We start from the raw sequence: 25,964 nt of genomic DNA on the forward strand, positions 1-25,964 counted from the left end.
AGTGACCGAGCAGCTTGTGGGGCGGACAGAGACTGCTGGGCTGACTGCCAGTGATTAATTTGGGGACACTTGAGTGTCGGATATTGGAATGTCTGTAAATCAGTCTTTGGTGGTTGTGAGGCCAGTGGAAGGAATTCGATGGGCGACTCACTCGGAGTAGTGAACTTTCGGGGAGCGAACTTGTAAACGGTGGTGGGAGGGGCAGGCTGCGGTGACACTCTGGGGATACAAATTGAGGATTCTTTTTTGTTGTTGTTGAGACAGGGTCCCACCCTATGTCCCTGAGCAGAGTGCAGTGGGCGTGGTAGCTCACCACAACCTCAGACTGGGGCTGCGGGCACCCCGCTGCCTCAGCCTCCGGAAGCTGCTGTAAATTGAGGATTCTTTATCAGTGATTTGGATGCCTTTGGGTTAGCAAATTTGGAGGCCAGTGCGGTGAATGCTAAGGCTTTAGTGGGTTTTAGAGGACTCGGGATTGTATGTGGATTTAATTTACTAACTGGAAGCCTGTTGATCTTTATTGACATTGTTGCATTTTACCTGAGCCCTGTGCTCCTGGAAAACAGCAGAAGGCTCAGTAATCTCCAACCCCTTTGTGTCCCAGGACATTGCTCACTGTGAAGAGCCGGGTCCCCCATATGACTTAGATAGGTTCCAAACATGCCCCCATATTTACCTATGACAGGTCAGATACAGGTTCTCCAAATTTTCATTCCTTGCCTCATCAGTGATTAACTCAACTAATTGCAGGCACTGATCACGCAGGACAAAATGAATGTTAACCAAACTTTGGTTAAGCTTCTTTCTTTCCTGCAACTTGGCCAACTGCCAACCTGACCCACCACACACACAGCCTCTCCTGAGAACAGGCTGGCTCAGGGTAAAATTTTCTCTTTTCTTGGGTTACTCCACCCCTTCCATCCTACTTCACGGACACCTGGTCTTTTCTTTTTTTTTCTACTGTATGTCTTACCTTCCAACACACCTGGTCTTTTCTAATTTACTCTCTGATTTACTTCTCTATATAAAAGAAAAACCTTTTTTGCCTAGGGAAGATGCACTTCTCATGGCCTCAATGTTTTCCCTAATGCAAAGGTCCCCCTTTTCCCCCTACCCCACAAATTATCCTTTGGAATAAAGTCTTTCCTTACTCCATCTGGAATTGTGTTTTACTTGAGTAAAAGTGCTTGCTGTTCAGGGTAGGTGAATGACTGGGGTTACCTATGCTGGAGAGTGGTTGGGGGATGGCATATTTGAAGCATCAGAGGGCGGCACCTGTGGCTCAAGGAGTAGGGCGCCGGTCCCATATGCCGGAGGTGGTGGGTTCAAACCCAGCCCCGGCCAAAAAAAAAAAAAAAAGAAGCATCAGAGATGGGGACACTGTCTGTGACAAGAGAGCCTGGGTATAGGTTAGAGGTTGGCTTCTTTGGGTTGTAAGTAGACAATGGGGGTAGGAACTGGAGTCATTGGAGGGGCTCAATGGTTGTATAGTGCAGAACAAAGCCTTTCCAGGTGATGAGTGGGAGAACCTGTGGGGTGTCGGCAAATGGGGGTTAGCATGGAGTGGATTAGAGAATGGGATATCATGGGGATAAATGCCTGGAGGCCCTGTGGGATGAAGGATTGTGGTTTCCTGGGAGTTTTGGGACTGGGGCTAATTTTGGCAGTCTGTGGTGGTGAGAGCACACCACACAATTCTCTCAATCCCTCAGTACCTCAATCCCATGGACCAGCCACAGTGTCATCTCTACAGGTCTCATGGTAGATTATTTGCTATCTCCCCTAATCACTAAGTCTCACAGGCTTCTAAACACATTTGTCTGGATATCCAAATTACTGGTTTCCTCTAACCCCCCAGAAATAATTACCACGATTGTCTATTCACTGACTATAAATGAAATCAGTTAAACCTCCAAACACTGAGTCCCAAGGATCCCTAGACAACTCCAGTCACCTGTTCCTATGGGTACCCATCTGGGCTTCCAGACGTACAGTCGGAAAAACACCTCAAAGACCAGTCATAAGATTTACAACAGCAGTGATATCTTTGGAATCATGTCTTAGGAATTGTGTTGGGGAGTCACAAATGTTCTGCCTTTCAGGGAGGATGGTGCAGTGACCAGTTACAGCAGCAAGGAAATTGGGAACAATGATGGTTAACTTCTACCTGTATCTATATTTTTATAAAAATCTACTTTTGATAACTTTATACCTATGTCTCTAACACTGTTTTATTATAATGTAGATGGTTTCATTCTAGTTGTCTCAGTTACCCCTTGGAAACCTATTACAACTGATTTATTTATTTATTTATTTTTATTTTTTTTGTAGAGACAGTTTTACTTTATCGCCCTCGGTAGAGTGCCATGGCATCACACAGCTCACAGTAACCTCCAACTCCTGGGCTTAGGAGATTCTCCTGCCTCAGCCTCCCGAGTAGCTGGGACTACAGGCGCCTGCCACCATGCCCAGCTATTTTTTTGTTGCAGTTTGGCCGGGGCCAGGTTTGAACCCGCCACCCTCGTTATATGGGGCCAGCGCCCTGCTCACTGAGCCACAGGCGCCGCCCGTATTTATTTATTTATTACAACTGATCTTTGAGTTAGGCAGTATTTGTCCCAGTGTCAACTTAGGAAGAGATAACATAAAAGATTTCCTTAGACTTCTGTCTAGCTACCATCCACTGTAGACATTGCAGCAAGCCCTACTGAGCCCCCAACCCAGACACCAACCTTACCACAGCCTAGTCTGCCCTGGTGTCTCTTTTCTCTTTTTCTTACTATTACTATTAATTATTTTGATTTATGCTTTTCTTTTATTATAGGGCTGATTTACAGATAAGGAGCCAAAAGCCTGGACTAATTCAGTCTTGATCTAAAAGTCATTTTTTTTTACATTTTACTCAGTAGCACCTATGCAAATAATTTGGGTACCCCCAGAAAATACTACAGCAGAATGAGTGAGACATCATTGTATTTCAGCACTTCTTGAGGTCTCTGCTGAGCAGTTTGGTGTGGTAGTGCTTTCTTAGGGGTGTTTGCTTGAACCAGTGAGGTCAGTGGCTTCAACTTGGCATTTGTGGGTAGGAGCCCAGATTATTTCTTATATTTTTTTATTTTTGAGACAGAGTTTCACTTTGTCACCCTTGGTAGAGTGTCGTGGCGTCACAGCTCATAGCAACCACAAACTCTTAGGCTCAAGTGATTCTCTCGCCTCAGCCTCCCAAGTAGCCGGGACTATAGATGCCCGCCACAACGCCCAGGTACTTTTTTTTTTTTTTTTTTTTTGAGACAGAGTCTCACTTTATCACCCTCAGTAGAGTGCTGTGGCATCACAGCTCACAGCAACCTCAAACTCCTGGACTTAGGCAATTCTCTTGCCTCAGCCTCCTGAGTAGCTGGGACTATAGGCGCCCACCACAACGCCCGGCTATTTTTTGTTGCAGTTTGGCCGGGGTCGGGTTCAAAACCACCACCTTCGTTATATGGGGCCGGTGCCCTACCCACTGAGCCACAGGCGCCACCCGCCCAGCTACTTTTAGAGACAAGATCTCACTCTGGCTCAGGCTGGTCTTGAACCTGTGAGCTGCAGCATCCCAGAATGTTAAGATTACAGGCATAAACCTCTGCGCCTGGACCAGAGCCAGGGTTATTAAATGCAGTATCTGGTGCAGACCTGGCGCAGCAGCTGAGACATGCCAGCTGAGCACTAGCCCTGATTTGAGTGTGCCAGACAGCTTAGTGTGAGCCTTTAAATGATCTAAGTTCCCAGCAAGAGAAAACCTAGATTTAAGTTCCCCAATAAATTACATCATCTAAAATAATATTTCTACTGCATACACAGGTGATAACTCGCAGGAACAGGACAGTTCGTGTGAGACAAGAAAGAAGAGGCCACAAGACTGAGGATGCAGTCTCAGTTTACAGACCTCTGACCAGAGGCCTCCCTCCAGAGTGTCAGGGCAGAGAGAAATAATGAAACAAAAGATTTCCCAAGAGCAGCAGAAAATGATCAAATCACAGGTAAGTTATTTGTTTATCCTCTAGCAATTTTTTTTCAGGGATGTGATAAGGCTTACAGGAATCTGCAACAAACAGAAAGGTCTCAATACATTTAAATAAGAGACAATATAAACTCAGAAAGAAGGTGTCAGAAGAAGCACAAAGTAGATTATCGAACCATACAGAAGTCTTTTTTTTTTTTTTGTAGAGATGGAGTCTCACTTTATGGCCCTCGGTAGAGTGCCGTGGACTCACACAGCTCACAGCAACCTCCAACTCCTGGGCTTAAGCGATTCTCTTGCCTCAGCCTCCCGAGCAGCTGGGACTACAGGCGCCCGCCACAACGCCCGGCTACATACATAAGTCTTAAAGTTGGAACATAGATAAATAATAGGATCTTTCATTGTTGCAGAGTTAAGCTGCAGGTTTCTCTCAGATATTCCCAGAATCCATATTAGAGAGGGAAACAGGAATAGTTATGTGGTTTCCTCTGTCAAAAGGAAAAAGCAGACCAATTACTTTAGAGAAGCAAACATTTCCTTCTAATTACACAGAGAAAACATTTTTTTTTTTTTTTTTTTTGAGACAGAGCTGTCACCCTGGGTAGAGTGCCGTGGCATCACAACTCACAGCAACCTCCAACTCCTGGGCTCAAGCGATTCTCCTGCCTCTGCCTCCCAAGTAGCTGGGACTACAGGCGCCTACCACAACGCCCAGCTATTTTTTGATTGTAGCTGTCATTGTTTGGTGGGCCGGGCTGGATTCAAACCCACCAGCTCAGGTGTATGTGGCTGGTGCTTTAGCCGCTTGAGCCACAGGCGCTGAGCCAAGAAAACATTTTTTTTTTTTTTTTTGTAGAGACAGAGTCTCACTTTACCGTCCTCGGGTAGAGTGCCGTGGCATCACACGGCTCACAGCAACCTCTAATTCTTGGGCTTAAGCGATTCTCTTGCCTCAGCCTCCCGAGCCGGGACTACAGGCGCGCGCTACAACGCCCGGTTATTCTTTTGTTGCAGTCTGGCCGGGGCCGGGCTTGAACCCGCCACCCTCGGCATATGGGGCTGGCGCCCTACCGACTGAGCCACAGGCGCCGCCCCAAGAAAACATTTTGATAACTATTTATATAGGCGGTACAGTGGTCAACGTCCTAACTAGCAACCTAGTAATAAACAAACATATTTCCTAGGACTATTTCTTAGAGTTCCTCAGTGTCAGCTCAGAGCATGAATGTAAAGAACTCAGAACACCATTTCTTCCAGGAATGACACACAGGCCTTGAGTATGCATTCTACCTAGGTTCTAGTTTTAGGAAAGAGACCTAAGTCATCTGGCAGACTTGATCATTAGAAAACTGTCAATTAATCCCCATAAAAAGTCTCTTAGTTGGAATTTGATGTGTTTTAGGTAGAAATGTTGCTTCTGTAGGCAAAAGGTTGGCATACAGGGATTTGCCTTTAGCTCAGTTTCCACACTTAATACTCAAGAAACAGATCGTAGTGTCCTCTCACCTTTTGAAGGATTTATTATTCACCTAGCTAACCTCTCCCCTCTCATTTTTTCCCTCCTTTCATCCCTTTTTTTCTGACTTTTTCCCTTTTTTGATGTACAGTTCCATACCAAGAGCTCAGCTGAGCTGAGAAGTGTTGAGTGGTCAGTTAAGGGAGCCAGTCAAAATGAAAATGCAGAGAACCCTTTTATCACTCACTGTGTTGGTACAAGCAGAGCCTAGAACTGGAGACATGCTGACTTCTTTGTTCCATGTCCCCTACAGTAGTGGTTCTTAACCTTCCTAATGCCGCAACCCTTTAATATAATTCCTCATGTTGTGGTGGCCCCCAACCATAAAATTATTTTCGTTGCTACTTCATAACTGTAGGTCACGACCCATAGATTGAGAACTGCTACCCTACAGGAATAGCACACTGGTCAGGGTTAGGTCCATTGGTGAAGATGTGGATTGTGGGGGGGGGTCTCCTCATTACCCACTGCTGAGGGAGCTCCAAACAAAACACTCTAGCAGTTTTATGGATTCTGGGGGTGGCGGAAGGGCTGGGAGTGGGAAAGCACTGGGGACTGAGTCAGAGCGAGAAGGAATCATCAGGATTTTCTCCACCTTCAAGATTCCCCTCCCCAAGGAGGTTTTGGTGTAAGCACCTGAGAAAGGCTTCAAATGAAGACATAGGAGCTCAAGAACCTGCGCAGAGGGTGGTGCCTGTGGCTCAGTGGGTAGGGTGCCGGCCCCATACACTAAGGGTGGTGGGTTTGAACCCGGCCTTGGCCAAACTGCAACAACAACAACAACAAAAAAAATAGCTGGGCATTGTGGTGGGCACCTGTAGTCCCAGCTACTTGGGAGGCTAAGGCAAGAAAATCGCTTAAGCCCAGGAGTTGGAGGTTGCTGTGAGCTGTGACGCCATAGCACTCTACCGAGGGTGATAAAGTAAGACTCTGTCTCTATTAAAAAAAAAAGATGTCAAAAATAGCCGGGCGTTGTGGCGGGCGCCTGTAGTCCCAGCTGCTCGGGAGGCTGAGGCAAGAGAATGGCTTAAGCCCAAGAGTTAGAGGTTGCTGTGAGCCGTGTGACGCCACGGCACTCTACCCAAGGGTGGTACAGTGAAACTCTGTCTGTACAGAAAAAAAAAAAAAAAAAAAAAAAAGATGTGAGGGGCGGCACCTGTGGCTCAGTCGGTAAGGCGCCGGCCCCATATACCGAGGGTGGTGGGTTCAAACCCGGCCCCGGCTGAACTGCAACCAAAAAATAGCCGGGCGTTGTGGCGGGTGCCAGTAGTCCCAGCTACTCGGGAGGCTGAGGCAAGAGAATCGCTTAAGCCCAGGAGTTGGACGTTGCTGTGAGCTGTGTGATGCCATGGCACTCTACCGAGGGCCATAAAGTGAGACTCTGTCTCTACAAAAAATAAATAAATAAATAAATAAAATAAAAGAGTTCTTTAAAAAAAAAAAGATGTGAGGCTGCATCTCCCTCCAGTGGATACACCAAATCTGTGTGGGGCAGGCAGCTTTCCCTAGAGACCTGCCAGAGAATACCTTTGTGATTGCCTGCCGTTTGATGTAAAAATTCCCATATAGGTTTTTAACTGGGAACTGAACTCCTTACCTCCACTCCTTGATTTTTCAGAACCTGAATGTGAAAAAAATGGACAACTTCATTGTGGGCCCTAATAGTCAGACTTTGAGGGGCTGTGACAACAGCAGACCAAGGCCATAACTGAGGCCACTCTGAGCATGGTGACTTGGCCTATGGGACCAAAGGTAGCCTCAACAATTACATGTCAAGAAAAGACCTCTCATAACCCATCAAAGAGTTAGGAGGCTTCCTGAATTTCTGCCTGTATCTTTTTAAACTAGCCGGAGGCTTCAATTTAGGCCTAGCAGAACTCTGGCTAGAAGGTGGAAACTAACCTGAACATCTTTCCACTCGAGATAGTGTGGTGATAGGGTACACAGAAGTAAATCTGTGGTCCCCAGGCCCCAAACAAAGCAGATGTGCAGGGTTCCCAGCAGGGCAAATTTTTTTTTAGAGACAGAGTCTCACTTTATTGCCCTCAGTAGAATGCTGTGGCATCACAGCTCAAAGCAACCTCCAACTCCTGGGCTTAGATGATTCTCTTGCCTCAGCCTTCTGAGTAGCTGGTACTACAGGTCCCCACCACGATGCCCAGCTATTTTTTGTTGTTGTTGCAGTTTGGCCGGGACCAGGTTCAAATCTGCCACCCTTGATATATGGGGTTGGCGCCCTACCCACTGAGCTGCACCGTCTAGGCTGAAGTCATCTTGTCCCTCCCATCAGCCACTGAAGCCTGTACTTAATTGTTTATTTATTTATTTATTTATTTATTTATTTATTTTGAGACAGAGCCTCAAGCTGTCACCCTGAGTAGAGTGCTGTGGCATCACAGCTCACAGCAACTTCCAACTACTGGGCTTAAGCATTTCTCTTGCCTCAGCCTCCCAAGTAGCTGGGACTACAGGTGCCCGCCACAATGCCCAGCCATTTTTTGGTTGTAATTGTCATTGCTGTTTGGCAGGCCCAAGCTGGCTTTGAACCCACCAGTACTGGTGTATGTGGCCGGTGCCTTAGCCCCTTGAGCTACAGGCACCAAGCCTCTTTAATTGTGTATTAAAATGCACAATTAGGGGCGGCGCCTGTGGCTCAAGGAGTAGGGCGCCGGTCCCATATGCCAGAGGTGGCGGGTTCAAACCCAGCCCCGGCCAAAAAAAAAAAAAAAAACCAGAAAAAAAAAAAAAATGCACAATTAGGGCCATGCCTGGTGGCTCATGTCTGTAATCCTAGCACTCTGGGAGGCTGAGGCAAGTGGATCATCTGAGCTCACGAGTTTCAGACCAGCCTTAGCAAGAGTGAGCTCCTGTCTCTAAAACTACCTGGACACTGTGGTGAGCGCCTATTGTCCCAGCTACTCAGGAGGCTGAGGCAAGAGGACAGCTAGAACCCAAGAGTTTGAGGTTGCTGTGAGCTATGACACCATATCACTTACCAGGGTCAAAAAATGAGACTCTGTCGGGTGGTGCCTGTGGCTCAAGGAGTAGGGTGCCTGTCCCATATGCTGGAGGTGGCGGGTTCAAACCCAGCCCCGGCCAAAAACCACAAAAAAAAAAAAAAAAAAAAAAAATATGAGACTCTGTCTTAAAAACATACATACATAGGCTTGGCGCCTGTAGCGCAGCGGCTAGAGTGCCAGCCACATACACTAGGGCTGGCAGGTTCGAACCTGGATCAGGCCTGCTGAACAATGACAACTCTGACAACTCTAACAAAAACAAACAAAAAAAAAGCCACGTGTTGTGGTGGGCACCTGTAGTCCCAGCTACTTGGGAGGCTGAGATAAGAGAATCGCTTAAGCCCAAGAGTTTAAGGTTGCTGTGAGCTGTGATGCCATGGCACTCTACCAATGGTGACATAATGAGACTGTCTCAAAAAAAAAAAAAAAATACATACATACATAAATTTCTCAATTACCCCTGTTGATGGGGAGGTGATATAGTCCATGGACTTCCCCATGATTTGGCTCACTGATAAATAGCTTGGACTGAAAATCTGTGGCTATTGTCAAATGAAGAGTGCTCAGGAAGCCAGAAAAGGAAACAGATGTGTGGTCTTGGTCTTGTAGGGCCATTTGGAACATACTATCAGTGGATGGTGTGGGGATAACCAGGCTAAATCCTGAGAAAGTATCGACTGTAGTCAGGATCCAATAAAAATTGATCTACCTGCCAACAATATCTTTGCCCATTAATGTGGCAGACTGTCATTGGGCAGTGTTTTAGCCTTAGCCAGAGTCTGGGAAATAGGACTGATGTTTTTCAAGTCTGAATCTCTGTTCACTTGTAGATCCAGGAGGTGATCAGTCATGGATCTACTGGCTCTGGAGTGGGAGGCATTTTAGTCTGTGTTTATGTTACAAGCAAGAGCAGTCTATTAGCTGGTCTGTCTCTTTGGTCTGGAGCATCCATGTGGGGAATGCAGAAGCTTATTAGGAACAGAACTGATTTTTATCCAAATGTCTTGTTTCTACTAGACCTTGTTTTATATGACAGCCTTAGGCTTCCCAGTGGCCTGATTAAACAACCAGGGATATTAGCAATGCCCCTGAGTCAGTGGGTTCACAATCTTCCCTGTGCCACTCTGTGAGGTCTAACTGCAGCAGTGCCCTTTAGGGCATGGGCAAAGGCTTGTGGGAGGCAGATGTTCCTACCTTAAGTAACGTGTCCTGGTGACAACTCTGTAGAGTCTACACTGCAGAGTCTGGATTTTGTTTTTTGAGATAGGGTCTCTGTGGTGCAGAGTGCTGTGGCGTCATAGCTCAAGGCAACCTCAAACTCTTGGGCTGAAGCAGTCCTCTTGTCTCAGCCTCCCTAGTAGCTGGGATTACAAGCACCTGCCACATGCCAAATAATTTTTTAGAGATAGGGTCTCACTCTTGTTCAGGCTGGTCTTGAACCTCTGAACTCAGGCAATTCACCCACCTCAGCCTTCCAAAGTGCTATTTGACAAGGGGACAGCTGCTTGGTGAAGCTACAGGGGCAAGCCTTTTTGATTACGTAACTAAGGTTGGGCCTGAAAACTCACACAGAGGTTTTTAACTAGGGACTGGCTTCTTCATATGAATTTTAAAATATGCATAAGTTTAGGACTTAAAACTGTTCCCTCATCCCAAAGAAACTCCCTGTGCTACCCCTTTGTAGCTGGGTCCTGCATCCCCAAACCCTGGAAATAACTGGCCTGTTCTCTGTCACTACAGTTTGGCCTTTTCCAGAATATCATATAAATGGATCATAAGTATCATAAGTGCCATTCTGGCACTGGTGTTTTCACTCATGTCTTTAAGACTGATCGATGTTGTATCAGTAGTTCCTTTTTATTGCTGATTGGCATCCTTGAATAGTATACCATGGCTTGGATACACCACAATTTGTTTATCCTTCACTTGTTTAAGGATGTCTTCATGGCTTCCACTTTTTGGCAATTATGAATAAGGCATTCATCTGCCTATGAATTTGAACATAAGCTTTCAGTGAACATAATTTTCAGTTCACTTAGGTAAACAGGTAGGAGTGGGATTTCTGGGTTGTATGGTGAGTGTTTAACTTTGCTGTACCTTTTGCATTCCCACCACAAAGAATGACAGTGCCGTTGCTCTGCACTCTTGCCAGCATTTGTCAGGTTTTTTTTTTTTTTAATAGCTTTTTATTGTTTTGTGAGACAGAGTCTCACTTGGAGTGGAAGGCATTTTTGTCTGCCTTCATGTTACAAGGAAGTTCAGTCTGTTAGCTGATCTACCGTGTGGGTAGAGTGCTATGGAGTCACGGCTCACAGCAACTTCAAACTCTTGGGCTCAAGCAGTTCTTTTGCCTCAGCCTCCCAAGTAGCTGGGACTACAGGTGCTCGCCACAATGCCCAATATTTTTTAGAGATAGGGTCTCATTCTTGCCCAGCTTGGTCTCAAACTCCTGAGCACAAGCAATCCACCTGCCTTGACCTCCCAAGTGTTGGGATTGCAGGCATGAGCCACCACCCCAGCCCTGTAACACACAGTTTTAATATGCATTTCTCTGTTGACAAATGATACTGAACATCTTTTCATATGTTTATTTTCCATCTATATGTCTTCCTTGATGAAGTGTCTGTTAAGATTTGTGCCCATTTTTCGGCAGCACCTATAGCTCAGTGGTTAGGGTGCCAGCCACATACACTGAGGCTGGTGGATTCGAACCCAAGCCTGGGCCAGCTAAACAACAATGACAACTGCAACAAAAAAATAGCTGGGCGTTGTGGCAGGCACCTGTAGTCCCAGCTACTTGAGAGGCTGAGGCAAAAGAATCACTTAAGCTCAAGAGTTTGACGTTGCTGTGAGCTGTGACGCTACAGCACTCGACCGAGGGCAACATAGTGAGACTCTGTCTCAAAAAAAAAAAAAAAAGATTTTTGCCCATTTTTAAAATTAGATTGTTTTCTTATTAAGAATTCTTTATATCCTGGATATGACTGTTTTAGCAAGTAAGTTGCAAATACTTTCTCTTAGTCTATGCCATGTCTTTCCTTTCTCTTAACATTGTCTTTCACAAAGCAAAAGCTCCTCATTTTGAAAAAGGCTAATTTATCAATTTTTTTTTCTTAAATTGATCAGGGTTTAGGTGTTGTATTAAAAAAAAAAAAAAATCATTGCTTGGGCGGTGCCTATGGCTCAAAGGAGTAGGGCACCGGCCCCATACGCCGGAGGTGGTGGGTTCAAACCCAGCCTCGGCCAGAAACTGCAAAAAAAAAAAAAAAATCATTGCCAAACCCAAGATCATACAGGTTTTCTCCTCTTTTCTAAAAGCTTTATACTTTTTTATGTTTTATGTTTAGATCTGTTACCTATTTTGAGTTAGTTTTGATAAAAGGTATGAATGTGTTGAGGTTTATTCATTTGCTTATAAGCATACAATTGTGCTTCCAATATTTGTTGAAAAGACTCATTTCTCTGTGGTACTGCTTTCTTGTGCTTTTGCAAAAAATTGAATATATTTGTGGGCTCTCCATTCTGTTCCATTGATCTATTTATTTATCCTTTCACTTATATCACCCTGTGTTAATAACTGTGGTTATATAAGAAATCAAGTAGTGAGGCAGTGCCTGTGGCTCAAAGAGTAGGGCACTGGACCCATATACCAGAGGTGGTGGGTTCAAACCCGCCCCCAGCCAAAAACTTCAAAAAAAAAAGAAATCAAGTAGTAGTAGTTTTTTTTATGTTCAAACTACTTTTGTCTTTGATGTGCATCTCCTGTAAGCATATTGTAGCATATTGCTTTATATTTTCCATTTCTAGATAGCATATTGCTTTATTTTCCATTTCTATGTCTTTGCTTCATTATGAATTTCTTCTGATTTCCCAGTTCATTTATTCCCTCTTCATCATCTTTTTCTAATCTACTCTTATATTTTATTTTTAATTTTTATTTTTTTAGACAGTCTCACTTTGTCACCCTGGTAGAGACTGCTGTGGCATCATAGCTCACAGCAACCTCAAACTCTTGGGCTTGAGCAATCCTCTTGCCTCAGCTTCTCCCTGAGTAGTTGGGACTACAAGGACCTGCCATAATGCACCCAGCTAGTTTTCTTGTTCAGGCTGGTCTCGAATTCCTGAGTTCAAGGGATCCTCTTGCCTTGGCCTCCCAGAGTGCTAGTGTTACAGGTGTTAGCCCCCACACCTTCTAATCTACTCATAAACCCATCCATTGACTTCTTCTTTTTACTTATCATACATTTTATCGCTAAAAGTTCTATTTGGTTCTTTTTCAGATCTCCTTATGCATTTATATAGTCCTTTGATCCTTTTTCATACTTTTTAAACCTTTTTTGTTTCTGTGTATAAAAGAAATTTCTTCTCTATGCTGAAAGTTCAAATACTTCAAGTCTTTACATATCCCTACTGGTTTTAAATTTTCTCTCATGATGCTTTATTTTTTGTATGCAGTCTGATATCTTTTTTACTCCACATTCATTTTTCTTGAAACTTAATTCATGGGAATTATTTGGATCTCTTTCTGTAGATAGAATACACATGTGAGGCCAGGAGAGGTGGTTCATGCCTGTAATTCTAGCACTCTGGGAGACCAAGGCGTGTGGACAGCTTGAGCTCACAAGTTTAAGACCTACCTGAGCAAAATCGAGACCCCCGTCTCTACTAAAAGTAGAAACACTGAGGCAAGAGGATCGCTTGAGCCCAAGAATTGGAGGTTGCTATGACCTATGATGCCCTGGCACTCCACCCAGGGCAACTTGAGACTCTGTCTCAAAAAAAAAAAGCATATACATTTGATTCTTCCATATACCTGAATACACTTCCAACCCGAAACTACTTTAAGACTTTCTTTGCAAAAACCTTACTGTGAATTTAACACACACACCCATAGCAATTTAGCTCATACATGAATTCTCAGAGGCCAATTTTTAACCACTTCTTGTAACACCAGGGTTTGAGGCAAGCAGTTAGTTTTCTTTCATGTTTGTTTTTCTTTGATGCAAACACTGAGTACTCCTTTGGCATTCCAGTTTATTAGGGAAGCTATCACATTGTGCCTCTGTTCTTGGACTTGCTCTAAGCTTTTCTCCTGTCTTCAGTGTCCTTTTTTTTTTTTTTTTGGTCAGAGTCTCACTTTGTCACCCTTGGTAGAGTGCCATGGTGTCACAGCTCACAGCAACCTCCAGCTTTTGGGCTTAAGCAATTCTCTTGCCTCAGCCTCCTGAGTAGCTGGGACTACAGGCACCCACCACAACACCCAGCTATTTTTTGTTGCAGTTTGGCCAGGGGTGGTTTTGAACCTGCCACCTTTGGTTTATGGGGCCGGTTCCCTACTCACTGAGCCACAAGGGCTGCCCCTTCTATGTCCTTTCTAATGTTGGGGTAGAGTGTTTAAGTTTACCTGAGCTCAGATAAAAGCTGGCCTGAGCTTACCTCACTCAGTTTCAGTTCACTTTAAAAGAAACCACGTCGACTCGGTGCCCATAGCTCAACTGACTAAGGTGCCAGTTACATACATCAGAGCTGGTAGGTTGGAATCCAGCCCAGGCCTGCCAAACAACAATGCCAACTACAACCAAAAAAAAAAAAAAAAAAAAAAAAAGCCAGCATTGTGGCCGGTGTAGTCTCAGCTACTTGGGAGGCTGAGGCAAGAGAATCACTTAAGCCCAGGAGTTAGAGGTTGCTGTGAGCTGTGATGCCACAGCACTCTACTCAGGGCGACAGCTTGAGGCTTAGGTCTCAAAAAGAAAAAGAAACCACATCTCTCCCATGGTCTCTTATATTCCTGAATACCAAGGAAACAAACTTTGTTTCTGTGCCTTTGTTCATACTGCTGCCCCTGGCATGTTTTTTCCCTACCCAGCTCTGTAGTTAGGGCTTTCTTAGGACTCTTCCTTAGCCTTATCCTCTTTAATACACCTAACCTAATGTTCTCATAGCCAATATTTTTTACCCTTGTTTTCTCTACATGTTCTGTGAATTCCTGTTTCATAGCCTCAGTAACACCTTATTACCTCTGGCCAGACAAATGTCTAATAACATGATTTTTTTCTACTCATTTTTATTTCTAGTACCTGTTACAGTTCCTGGAACTTCAATTGCTCAATATTTACGTGGTACCAGATATCTAAAAGAGGTGGCTAGGTATCCTTACTTGGGAGCAGAACTACCCACAGAGGGAGGAGACTTTTTGTTGTTGTTCTTGCCTTTTTAAGACAGAGTTTTACTTTGTTGCCCTCAGTAGAGTGCCATTGCATCACAGCTCACACCAACCTCGGACTCTTAGGCTCAAGTGATTCTCTTGCCTCAGCCTCACAAGTAGCTGGGACTACAGGTGCTCACCATAACACCCGGCTATTTTTAGAGGCTAGAGGGGGAGGTCTCACTCTTGCTCAGGCTGGTCTCGAACCTGTGAGCTCAGGTAATCCCCTGCCTTGGCCTCCCAGAGTAAGTTAGGATTACAGGCCTGAGCCACCATGCCCCAGGAGAAGACTGTTTTAAATACGTACATGCAGTTTAGGTTTTGATAGTGGCTGAGATATTGTCATTTAGAATTGGAGACCAGTCACACTGAAGGCCTTACACTGTGGGTGGCAGTCTTGCTCAGCTAAGGACTGTTCTCAAATACCAGGGCACCTACTTTGAGAAGCACTGTGCTTATTTAAGGAAAAGCTAACCTGATTTCATTTTCTTTTATAGTCTTATGATGATTTTAATGAATTCAGACTCTTATGCAACAAACAGAAGATTGTTTTGTTTTTCAGAGACAAAGTTTCACTTTATCGCCCTCAGTAGAGTGCTGTGGCATCACAGCTCACAGCAACCTCCAACTCCCAGGCTTAGGCAATTCTCTTGCCTCAGCCTCCCGAGTAGCTAGGACTACAGGCGCCCGCCACAATGCCCAGCTATCTTTTTATTTGTTGTTGTTGCAGTTTGGGCGGGCTGGCCACTGAGCCACAGGCGCTGCCCTAAACAGAAGATTATTACTTCTCTCCAGGATCAAGTGATGAAGGGTTATAAAGTATGAGGTTATTTTAAAGACATCATTAGAACACATAAGCATAAATTAAGCTTTGAGGCTCAAAAGTACTACAGAAGAAGTTTTCTGATTGCATGGAAGAACTGTACATTCTTCATATTTTATCCCTTTTTAAAAAATCTTTTTAATCTCAGGCAAATGTGAGGGTACAAACAACCAAATTCCAATATTTTATTTTGTTAGGCAGAGGCCCTCTTGTAGCTTATGTTCTACACCCAACAGGTGTGCCACACACTCCTACATTGTGCTCATTCAGTGGAAGCACCCAAAATCCTCCTTCCCTGTCCTTCCTTCCTCGTTCCCCCTCCCCCTAACTTGAATTGAAATGAGTTTTACTCCTATGTGGGTGTGAATTAATCTACTGGCTTCTTTTTAGTATTGAGTACGCTGGATATTTGGTTTTCCATTCTTGTGATACGTTACTGGGAAAAATGTGTTTCAACTCCATCCAGGTTAATACAAAAGATATAAAATCATCATCTTTTTATGGCTGAATAGTATTGCATGGTATGCAAATACCACAGATTTGTTAATCTATTCCTGAATTGATAGGCATTTAGATTGTTTCCACAAAAATTAAAAATAAAATAAAGTTTAAAAAAAGTAGATTGTTTCCACGTCTTAGAGATTGTAAATTGAGCTGTATTCTTATTTCTTTTTCAAAGGATGGGTGGATGGTTAGATGAATTCACAATAATAAATACTTTAATAACATTTTTGTTTCTTTGTTCAAGCATAATGTATTATCAATTGTTATATAACAGATTATCTGATACCTCAGTGTTTAAAACAATAAATATTTATCTCACAGTTTCTGTGGTTGAGGAATCACAGTCCCTTACTCAATGGGCTCTGGTTTAGGGTCTCACATGATGCATTAATCAAGATACTGAGAAGAGCTACTGTCATCTGAGGTGCAATGGGGAGATGAACCCCTTCCCCAAGCTCATTCACGTGGCTCTTGATAGCTGCAGTTACTTGCCACAGAGCTTCTCCTCCCAGCTGCCTCATGTATTGTGGCCAGATTCCCCTAGAGAAAGCAAGAAAGAGCTCCTAAAATGGAAATCACTTATGCTTTATAATCCAGTCTTGGAAGTAACATCCCATCACTTTCCCCTATTCTGTTCAGTGGAAGTGGGTAAGTCCAGCTCACACTAAGGAGGAGAGGATGAATACCAGGATCCAAGGTTACTGGGGCCATCATAGAACCTTCCCACCACAAGGAGAAAAGAAAGCCTGTATTTTATGAGACCTAATCAGAATTGCTTCAGATTTAACTGAGATTATGGTTTTCCAGATATCATTTGAGGATGTGGCTGTGGATTTCACATGGGAGGAATGGCAGCTTCTTAATCCTACCCAAAAGAACCTCTATAGAGATGTGATGCTGGAGAACTATAGCCATCTAATTTTCTTGGGTAAGAACATTCTTCTTATGTAATTTAGTATCTGTGGGGCCTCTGTGGTATTTACTAATTTTGGATGTAAGTTTCAGATGTCAACTATTCTTTGACTTCTATGCCAAATTGAAAGATTTTTATTGACTTGCTTTATTTAACATTCTTTGTAATAGAACATTCTTCATATTTACAGGTCTCTCAGCCTAAACAATTGTGTCTAAGTCCTCTGTGTTTCTAATCAACAGGTTATCAAATTGTCAAACCTTCTGGGATTTTCCAACTGGAGCAAGAAGAGGCATGGATAATGGATAAAGAAATCCTGAGTCAAAACTTTTCAGGTGAGAAATAATCAGGTTTACAGCATACAGTGAAAATTAAATCTCAGGTTTTTTTTGTTTTTGTTTTTGTTTTTTGCAGTTTTGGCGGGGCCAGGCTCGAACCCGCCACTCCCAGTATATGAGGCCAGCGCCCTACTCCTTGAGCCACTGGCGCTGCCCAGATCTGTTTTTTTTTTTTTTTGAGACAGAGCCTCAAGCTGTAGCCCTGGTTCGAGTGCTATGGCATCACAGCTCACAGCAACCTCCAACTCCTGGGCTCAAGTGATTCTCTAGCCTCTGCCTCCCAAGTAGCTGGGATTACAAGCGCCTGCCACAACACCCAGCTATTTTTTGGTTGCAGCCCTCATTGTTGTTTGGCAGACCCAGGCTGGATTCGAATCTGCCAGCTCAGGTGTATGTGGCTGGCTCCTTACCCCTTGAGCCACAGGCGTGGAGCCTAAATCTCAGGTTGTTTTTTTTTTTTTTTTTGAGACAGAGCTTCAAGCTATTACCCTGGGTAGAGTGCTATGGCGTTACAGCTCACAGCAAACTCCAACTCCTGGGCTCAAGCGAGTCTCCTGCCTCTGCCTCCCAAGTAGGTGGGACTACAGGCACCTGCCACAACGCCCGGCTATTTTTTGGTTGCAGCCGACGTTGTTTGGCAGGCCCAGGCTGGATTTGAATCTTCCAGCTCAGGTGTACGTGGCTGGCGCCTTATCTGCTTGAGCCATAGGTGCCAAACTGAAATTTCAGGTTTTTAATGAGGCACTTTTGAAATTTGTTCATGTGGGAGGCCAAGGTAGGCAGATTGCCTGAGCTCAGGAGTTTGAGACCAGTCACTCAAGACCCTACCTTCTTACATAAGGTGCTGCTTCTTAGCTTCTTTAGTCCCCATTCCTTCTTTGTCCTGGCTCCCAATACAACCTGTGGAGTTAAGTTTGTTTACTCCTCTTTTATTTTATTATTATTATTATTATTTTTGCAGTTTTTGTCCAGGGCTGGGTTTGAACCCGCCACCTCCGGCATATGGAGCCAGTGACCTACTCCTTTGAGACACAGGCACTGCGCAATTTTTTTTTTTTTTTTGTAGTTTTTGGCCGGGGCTGGGTTTGACCCCACCACCTCCACTATATGGGGTTGGCAACTTACTCCTTGAGCCACAGGCATTACCCCTGTTTCCTCCTCTTTAAGAATTCATCATTTTTTAGGCCGGGCTTGGTGCTAACACGTGTAATCCTAGCACTCTGGGAGGCCAAGGCGGGTGGATTGCTTAAGCTCAAGAGTTGGAGTTGCTGTGAGCTATGATGCCACAGCATAGAATTTTAATTTAGAGGGAAATACAAAACTGTAAAATATTCTGTAAGTTAGTATTTGTGTGAAAGTACAAAGTTAATGATAAAGATTAATGATGCAGAAAGGAAATGCTTTAGAAGTACCATGATAGGGGCCAGTTGTGGTGGCTCACACCTGTAATCCCAGCCACTCTAGGATGCTGAGGTGGGTGGATCATTTGAGCTCATGAGTTCCAGACTAGCCTGAGCAAGAGTAAGACCCTGTCTCTCAAAAGAAAAAAAAAAAAAAATAGCAGGGCATTGTGGAGAGCACTAATAGTCCCAACTACTTGGGAGGTTGAGGCAAGAGGATTGTTTGAGCCCAAAAGTTTGAGGTTGCTGTGAGCTGTGATGCCACGGCACTCTATGAGGTGGAAGAAAGTAAAACTCTCTCTCAAAAAAAAAAAAGTACTATGATAAGTGAACGTTTTTTCTTCTACCAAGCATTGAGGGCTTATGTGCTATGAGGTTGGGGTACATCAGTGAAAAATACAAACCTATCCCCTGCCATTATGAGGTTTACATTCTAGTAGGAGACACAGAAGAGGATTATCTATTTGATAAAGACTATGTAGGAAATAAGCAGGGTATTTGTTACTGTGCCAAAATGATCTTTAGATCTGAATGAGCCAGGTGCTCATGCTAAAAATTGGGAAGAGATACTAAATAAATGGAATGGCAAATGCAAAATCCCTAAAAAGTGTCTTTGTGATCACAGGAGTGGGAAGGAATCCAGTATGGCCAAGGAGTGGTGAGTGAGAATATTACAAGATAAAGTTGGGGGGGGTTGGAAGAAACCAGGTCATGCAGGCCATGGTAACAGTTTGAGTTTATCAAAGAGAGCAGGGGTATGAACAGGTCTGATTACATCTTATGAAGAGGAGCAGTGCCTGTGCTAAGTGAGTAGAGCACCGGCCCCATATACCAAGGGTAGCGGGTTCGAACCCAGCCCCAGCCAAACTGCAACAAAACATAGCCAGGCATTGTGGCGGGTGCCAGTAGTCCCAGCTACTCAGGAGGCTGAGGTAAGAGAATCGCCTAAGCTCAAAAGCTGGAGGATACTATGAGCTGTGATGGACGCCACAGCACTGTACTGAGAGTGACAAAGTGTGACTGTCTCTAAAAAAAAAAAAAAAAAGTTTCAGGTGGTTGTGAGGTAGGCTGATGCCACAGCACTCTTAGTCTGGGTGACAGACAGATGTATTTCTGTCTCAAAAAATACATTTATGAAGATTACTGGTGACTAGAAATGAGAGATAAACTGCAAGTAAGAGGAAAGTTTGGAGAAATAGGATGAAATGAAGGTTGTATGAACCATAGTGAGGCAAAAACAGGGAGTGGAGAGATATACATGTACCCCTATATAATTCCAATAAAAGGTGATCTACCTCTTTTCTAAAAAAACAAGATTTAAAATTTTTTTAAAGTTTGATGCAGTTGAATATCTAACTCTATAGATGAACAACTTTGTTGTTTAATACAATTTAATTTAAGGTGGATAAACATACTTTTTAGATCTTATTTCTTGGCTAGATTTTAATTTAGAATTGCTTTTCTTTGTTCTCATACTTCATAAAACAATTTTTCTGTAACCTCTTCAAGTGAGATCCATTTGGTCTACATATGACTCTTGCTTTTTTTTTTTTTTTTGGCCGGGGTTGGGTTTGAACCCACCACCTCCGGCATATGGGACCGGCGCCCTACTCCTTGAGCCACAGGCGCCGCCCATGACTCTTGCTTTTGATCTCCAAACTTCTTTCCATAGTCTTTTTCATCTTAATATTATCATCTTCATTTAATTATGCCCAAGACATCAAGTCTTCCTTTCATTCTTCTCTGTATCAGCAGCTCTACTTGGTGCTTAATCTGAAATTTTGATGTCTGAGAATTAGATGGGGCTTTTTTCCCTAATGTGATTATTCCTCAGGAAATAATTGTTTTCTATTTGAGACTTGCCAAATCTTTCATCTGGCAGAATACTTCCTGGGAATATTACCACGCAATTGCTAGAAAAGAATATCATTAAAAATTAAAGTAGGCTGGGAGTAGTGGCTCACGCCTTAAACCCAGCACTTGAGAGGCTGAAGCAGGTGGATTGCCTAAGCTCACAGGTTCAAGGCCAGAACTTTTACAGAGCTTTGTCTGTAAAAATAGCTGGGCATTGTAGCAGGTGCCTGTAGTCCTAGCTACTTGGGACACTGACGCAAGAGAATTGCTTAAGCCTAGGTGTTTGAGATTGCTGTAAGCTATAACACCAGGGTACTCTACCAAGGGCAACAAAGTGAGAATATCTCAAGAAAAAGAAAAAGTAAACAAATCTTTAAAATATCACTTTAAAATATTCAATAAATGGTCATGTCGTGGAAATCATAAAGACTTGGGCTAGGTGCCCGTAGCTCAGTGAGAAGGGTGCTGGCCACATACACCATGTCTGGTGAGTTCAAGCCTGGCATGGGCCTGCTAAACAATAATGACAACTGCAACCAAAAAATAAAAAATAGCCAGGCATTATGGTGGGCACCTGTAGTCCCAGCAACTTGGGAGGCTGAGCAAGAGAATCACTTAAGCTCAAGAGTTTCAGGTTGCTGTGAGCTGTGATGTCACAGCTCTCTACTGAGGGCAACATAGTGAGATTCTGTCTCAAAAAAAAAATAAAATCGGGTGGCGCCTGTGGCTCAGTCGGTAAGGCGCCGTTCCCATATACTGAGGGTGGCGGGTTCAAACCCGGCCCCGGCTGAACTGCAACCAAAAAAATAGCTGGGCGTTGTGGCAGGCGCCTGTAGTCCCAGCTACTCTGGAGGCTGAGGCAAGAGAATCGCTTAAGCCCAGGAGTTGGAGGTTGCTGTGAATTGTGTGATGCCACGGCACTCTACTGAGGGCCATAAAGTGAGACTCTGTCTCTACAAAGTAAATAAATAAATAAAATAAAATAAAAAATACTTATACTTACAGAGTGAAAAAAATCTGTCCTAATATTATTCAAAAAATTATTGTGGTTTGATTTCCATTGATAGCATTATATATAGATTCAATATAGAAAACATAGATTCAGTTATAGATCCAATACAAAAGGAGTAAATTGCAAGAAATTTTAAGTGGTGATCTTGACCTCCAGAGAACTCATAGATAATTCCAAAAAAGTAGCTTTAGTAATGGTGAGTATGGACATCAGTGATTCTGGTAATTACTTTGAACGAGAATGTTTTACAATGTAACAGTACAGCAAATTAATATTTCTCATCTTTTAGGTATAAAGTTTATTCTTTATTATAATTTTTCAGGTATAAAGTTTATTCTTTATTAATATATGTTTATTCTTTATTATAGCCAGTATTTCTTGTTTTATATAATTCAACAATGTATGTTAATGTTGCTCTTTTGTGTTCTTTTTATTTACCTTAACTATATTGTGAAGCTCTCTGGTCGTAGGGTACTTACTTATCTTCTTGACTGATCTTTTATTAATAAAGATATGGATACAGAGAATATTCTTATTGAATAAGTAAATCAGTCATCCCAGCATTTAATTAGATATTGTTCCATATTTTTTTTGAGACTCACTATGAGTCTCAAAAGAGTTTCATTATGTTGCCCTCAGTAGAGTGCCATGGCGTCACAGCTCACAGCAACCTCAAACTCTTGGGCTTAAGCGATTCTCTTGCCTCAGCCTCCGAAGTAGCTGGGACCACAAGTGCCTGCCACAATGCCCAGCTATTTTTTTTGTTGCAGTTGTGTAGCGGGCCCAGGCCAGGTTCAAACCCACCACCCTCGGTGTATGTGGCTGGCACAGTAACCACTGTGCTACAGGTGCCGAGCTCATATTTTTTAATCTTATGATTACTCTTTCTTGAGAATATTTCTTTTTTCTTATTATGTTTTTATATTTTAAACAATTATGATTTTTAAATACATTTTCATTTCTTTTAAAAATTTCAATGCCCAATAAGTAGACATTATTTGAGGGAACTGTTTTGGGTTGGGGGGGGACAGGGATCCTGGCTCCATTTCAGAAGCTCTATTCAGTAAGCATAATCACTGGGGGAATTACACAGTATGGTTTATTCTTTTCCTTTTTAGAAGTCTGGCTAGATAATAAATGCAAAATGCTGCACCAGGATAATCAAGACAAGCTTAAAAGTATGGAGAGTGGCCATGAATATGATGTTTTGGGGAGGATATTTAATTCAAGCATGAACTTTGTTCATTTAGGAATAAGATCTCAAAAATTTGGCACAGGTGAAAAACGTTTAAAACATCCTTTTGATTTTCTTATTTCAAAAAATAACTGTGAAAGAAGGAAACTTGTGGAGCTCAGTAAGAAAATATCATGTTATATTAAAGCTGACAGAACCCATGGTGGAGTAAAATGCTGCAATTGCAAGAAATGTAGAAAAACCAGTGGAAAAGAGTCATGGCTTATAATGAATCATATAACACATACAGGAGTCTATTTGTGCATGGAGTGTGGCAAAGTTTTTAACAAGAAGTCACAGCTTGTTATACACCAAAGAACTCATACAGGAGAGAAGCCCTATCAGTGCAATGAATGTGGAAAAGCCTTCTCACAGAAGTCATTGCTCACTATTCATCAACGGACTCATTCAGGAGAAAAACCATATGGGTGTGGTGAATGTCAAAAAGCTTTCAGTAGGAGGTCACTGCTCATTTTACATCAGAGAACTCATACTGGAGAGAAGCCCTATGCATGCACTGAATGTGGAAAAGCTTTCAGCAGAAAGTCACAGCTTAAAAGACATCAGATAACCCATACAATAGAGAAACCTTATTGTTGCAGTGACTGTGGGAAAGCTTTCTCCCAGAAATTAAAGCTCATTACACATCAAAGAACACATACAGGAGAGAAGCCCTATCAATGTAGTGATTGTGGAAAGGCCTTTTTCTGGAAGTCACAGCTTATTACTCATCAGAGGACCCATACGGGGAAGAAACCTTACGCATGTAGTGAATGTAAAAAAGCCTTCAGTAGGAACTCACTTCTCATTAGGCATCAGAGGATTCATACAGGTGAGAAACCTTATGAGTGCAATGAATGTGGTGAAGCCTTCATCAGAAAACCACAGCTTATTAAGCATCAGGTAACTCATACAGGAGAGAAAAATTATCAATGCAGTGATTGTGAGGCAGCCTTCTTTAAGAAGTCAGAGTTAATGAGACATCAGAAAATTCATTTAGGAGAGAAACCCTATGGATGTGTTGAATGTGGAAAAACCTTCCTTGGGAAGTCTCAACTCCTAACACATCAGAGAACTCACACTGGGGAGAAACCTTATGAATGCAGTGAATGTGGGAAAGCTTTCACCCAGAAATCAAGCTTGATATCACATCAGAGAACACATACAGGGGAGAAACCCTATGAGTGCAGTGAATGCAGAAAGACCTTTAGCGAGAAGTCGAGTCTCATTCATCATCAGAGAACCCATACTGGAGAAAAGCCCTTTGAGTGTAGTGAATGTAGGAAAGCGTTTGCCTGGAAGCCACAGCTCCTCAGACATCAGAGAATCCATACAGGGGAGAAACCCTATGAGTGCAGTGAATGTGGGAAAGCATTTGTTCAGAAAGTACAGCTCATTAAGCATCAGAGAAACCATACAGGTGAGAAAACTTACAGATGCAGTGATTGTGCAAAAGCTTTCTTTGAGAAGGCACAGCTCATTATACATCAGAGAATTCATACAGGAGAGAGGCCCTATAAATGTGGTGAATGTGGAAAGTCTTTTACTAGAAAGTCACACCTTATGAGGCATCAGAGAATTCACGCAGGAGATAAGTACTATGGGTGCAGTCAATGTGGGACCACCTTCAACAGGAAGTCACAGCTTATGATACATCAGAAAAATCATATAATATAGAAACCATGGCTCAGTGCCTGTAGCTCAACCTGCTAAGGTGCCAGCCACATACACCAAAGCTGGCGGGTTCGAATCCAGCCCAGGCCTGCCAAACAACAATGACAACTACAACCAAAAAACAGCCAGACGTTGTGGAGGGCACCTGTAGTCCCAGCTACTTGGGAGGCTGAGGCAAGAGAATTGCTTAAGCCCCAGAGTTGGAGGTTGCTGTGACCTGTGATGCCACAGCACTCTACGGAGGGCAACAGCTTGAGGCTCTATCTCAAACAAACAAACAAAAAGATTAAAAAGAAACCATGTGAGAGTAATGAATGTGAGAGACCTTGTCTCAGATGTTATTTTCTAACACTTCTTAGGAGACATATAGGAGGGAAATCCTATTGAGGCAGTAACTGTTAGAAAAGCTGTAATTGTGGAGTTAAATCACTAAAAAAAAATTCAGAAAGGAGAAAAGTTTTTAAAAGATACATGATATAGAAAAGCCTTCTCCCAGAAGATAATGTATTACACTCAGGGTTAGTCATCAGGGTGAATACTGATAGTATTGTGATAGTATAGACACTTTCAGTCAAAAGTTACAAAGACCTAAAAAGGAAAAAAAGTAATGCTGTAACAAATGGGTGAAAGATTTCATCAAGCAAGTATAACTAACTATACATTAGAGAATAGTTACAGAAAGAAAATGCTGAATATGAAGTATTAGAGATTCAGACAAAAGAGTAGTCTTAATAATTTTAAGAATTTGATAAGCATCACCTTATTGAAATAATTCTGTAAGGAAATTATATTCACTGTATATAAATTATTAGAAATAGCAGTGAATTTTAAATGGCAGGTATATTTACCTGAATATGAAGACTTCTGCTTTCTGCTGTGGTGAATAACAAGAATCAGATTAACACTCCTGCCTTAAACAGCTAGAAGCTAAAAAATATATGAACTATAATGGTTTTTAGACACACAGGAAGCATATTTGTGATCCCTGGATGACACAGACAAAGTGAGGTGAACTCCATGACTACCCAGCCTACTGTAAAGTGACAGTTACCAAGTTGTAGTTCAGAGAAGGGAACAAAAGCTTGCTGAGTTGAAGAAGTAGGAGTGGTATTTGGGAAAGCCACAGTAACTGTAATTTGCAAAGGGAAATACTAGAGAAGAGGGAGCTTCCCAGAGTGAATGCTCCACAAATAATCAAGGAGTCCCCTGAGCATTCCAGCCTAGTAATGATTTACACATGTGTGAAAGGAAACTTCCTGTGGCCAGGAAAAGAAGTACTGGAGGCGGTGCCTGTGGCTCAGTGAGTAGGGCGCCGGCCCCATATGCCGAGGGTGGCAGGTTCAAACCCAGCCCCGGCCAAACTGCAACAAAAAAATAGCTGGGCGTTGTGGCGGGTGCCTGTAGTCCCAGCTACTCGGGAGGCTGAGGCAAGAGAATCGCGTAAGCCCAAGAGTTAGAGGTTGCTGTG

At 43.0% G+C, this 25,964-nt stretch overlaps 1 protein-coding gene across 4 annotated transcripts in view; it reads left to right on the forward strand.

Moving 5' to 3' along the window:
• ZNF605 (zinc finger protein 605) overlaps positions 1 to 24,825 on the forward strand; it is a 68,068-nt gene extending 43,243 nt beyond the window's left edge. For all 4 annotated transcript variants that reach the window (XM_053587571.1, XM_053587570.1, XM_053587569.1 and 1 more), the window contains exons 2-5: positions 3,844 to 4,022; positions 16,879 to 16,999; positions 17,227 to 17,319; positions 22,707 to 24,825. In XM_053587571.1, coding sequence (XP_053443546.1) covers positions 3,975 to 4,022; positions 16,879 to 16,999; positions 17,227 to 17,319; positions 22,707 to 24,499 — 2,055 coding nt within the window. In that variant the 5' untranslated portion in view covers positions 3,844 to 3,974 and the 3' untranslated portion in view covers positions 24,500 to 24,825. The remainder of the gene's footprint in view (positions 1 to 3,843; positions 4,023 to 16,878; positions 17,000 to 17,226; positions 17,320 to 22,706) is intronic.
• The last annotated feature ends 1,139 nt before the right edge of the window (positions 24,826 to 25,964 follow it).

The sequence above is a fragment of the Nycticebus coucang genome, chromosome 4 (assembly GCF_027406575.1).
Source record: "Nycticebus coucang isolate mNycCou1 chromosome 4, mNycCou1.pri, whole genome shotgun sequence".
In the NCBI taxonomy this organism is placed as follows: domain Eukaryota; kingdom Metazoa; phylum Chordata; class Mammalia; order Primates; family Lorisidae; genus Nycticebus; species Nycticebus coucang.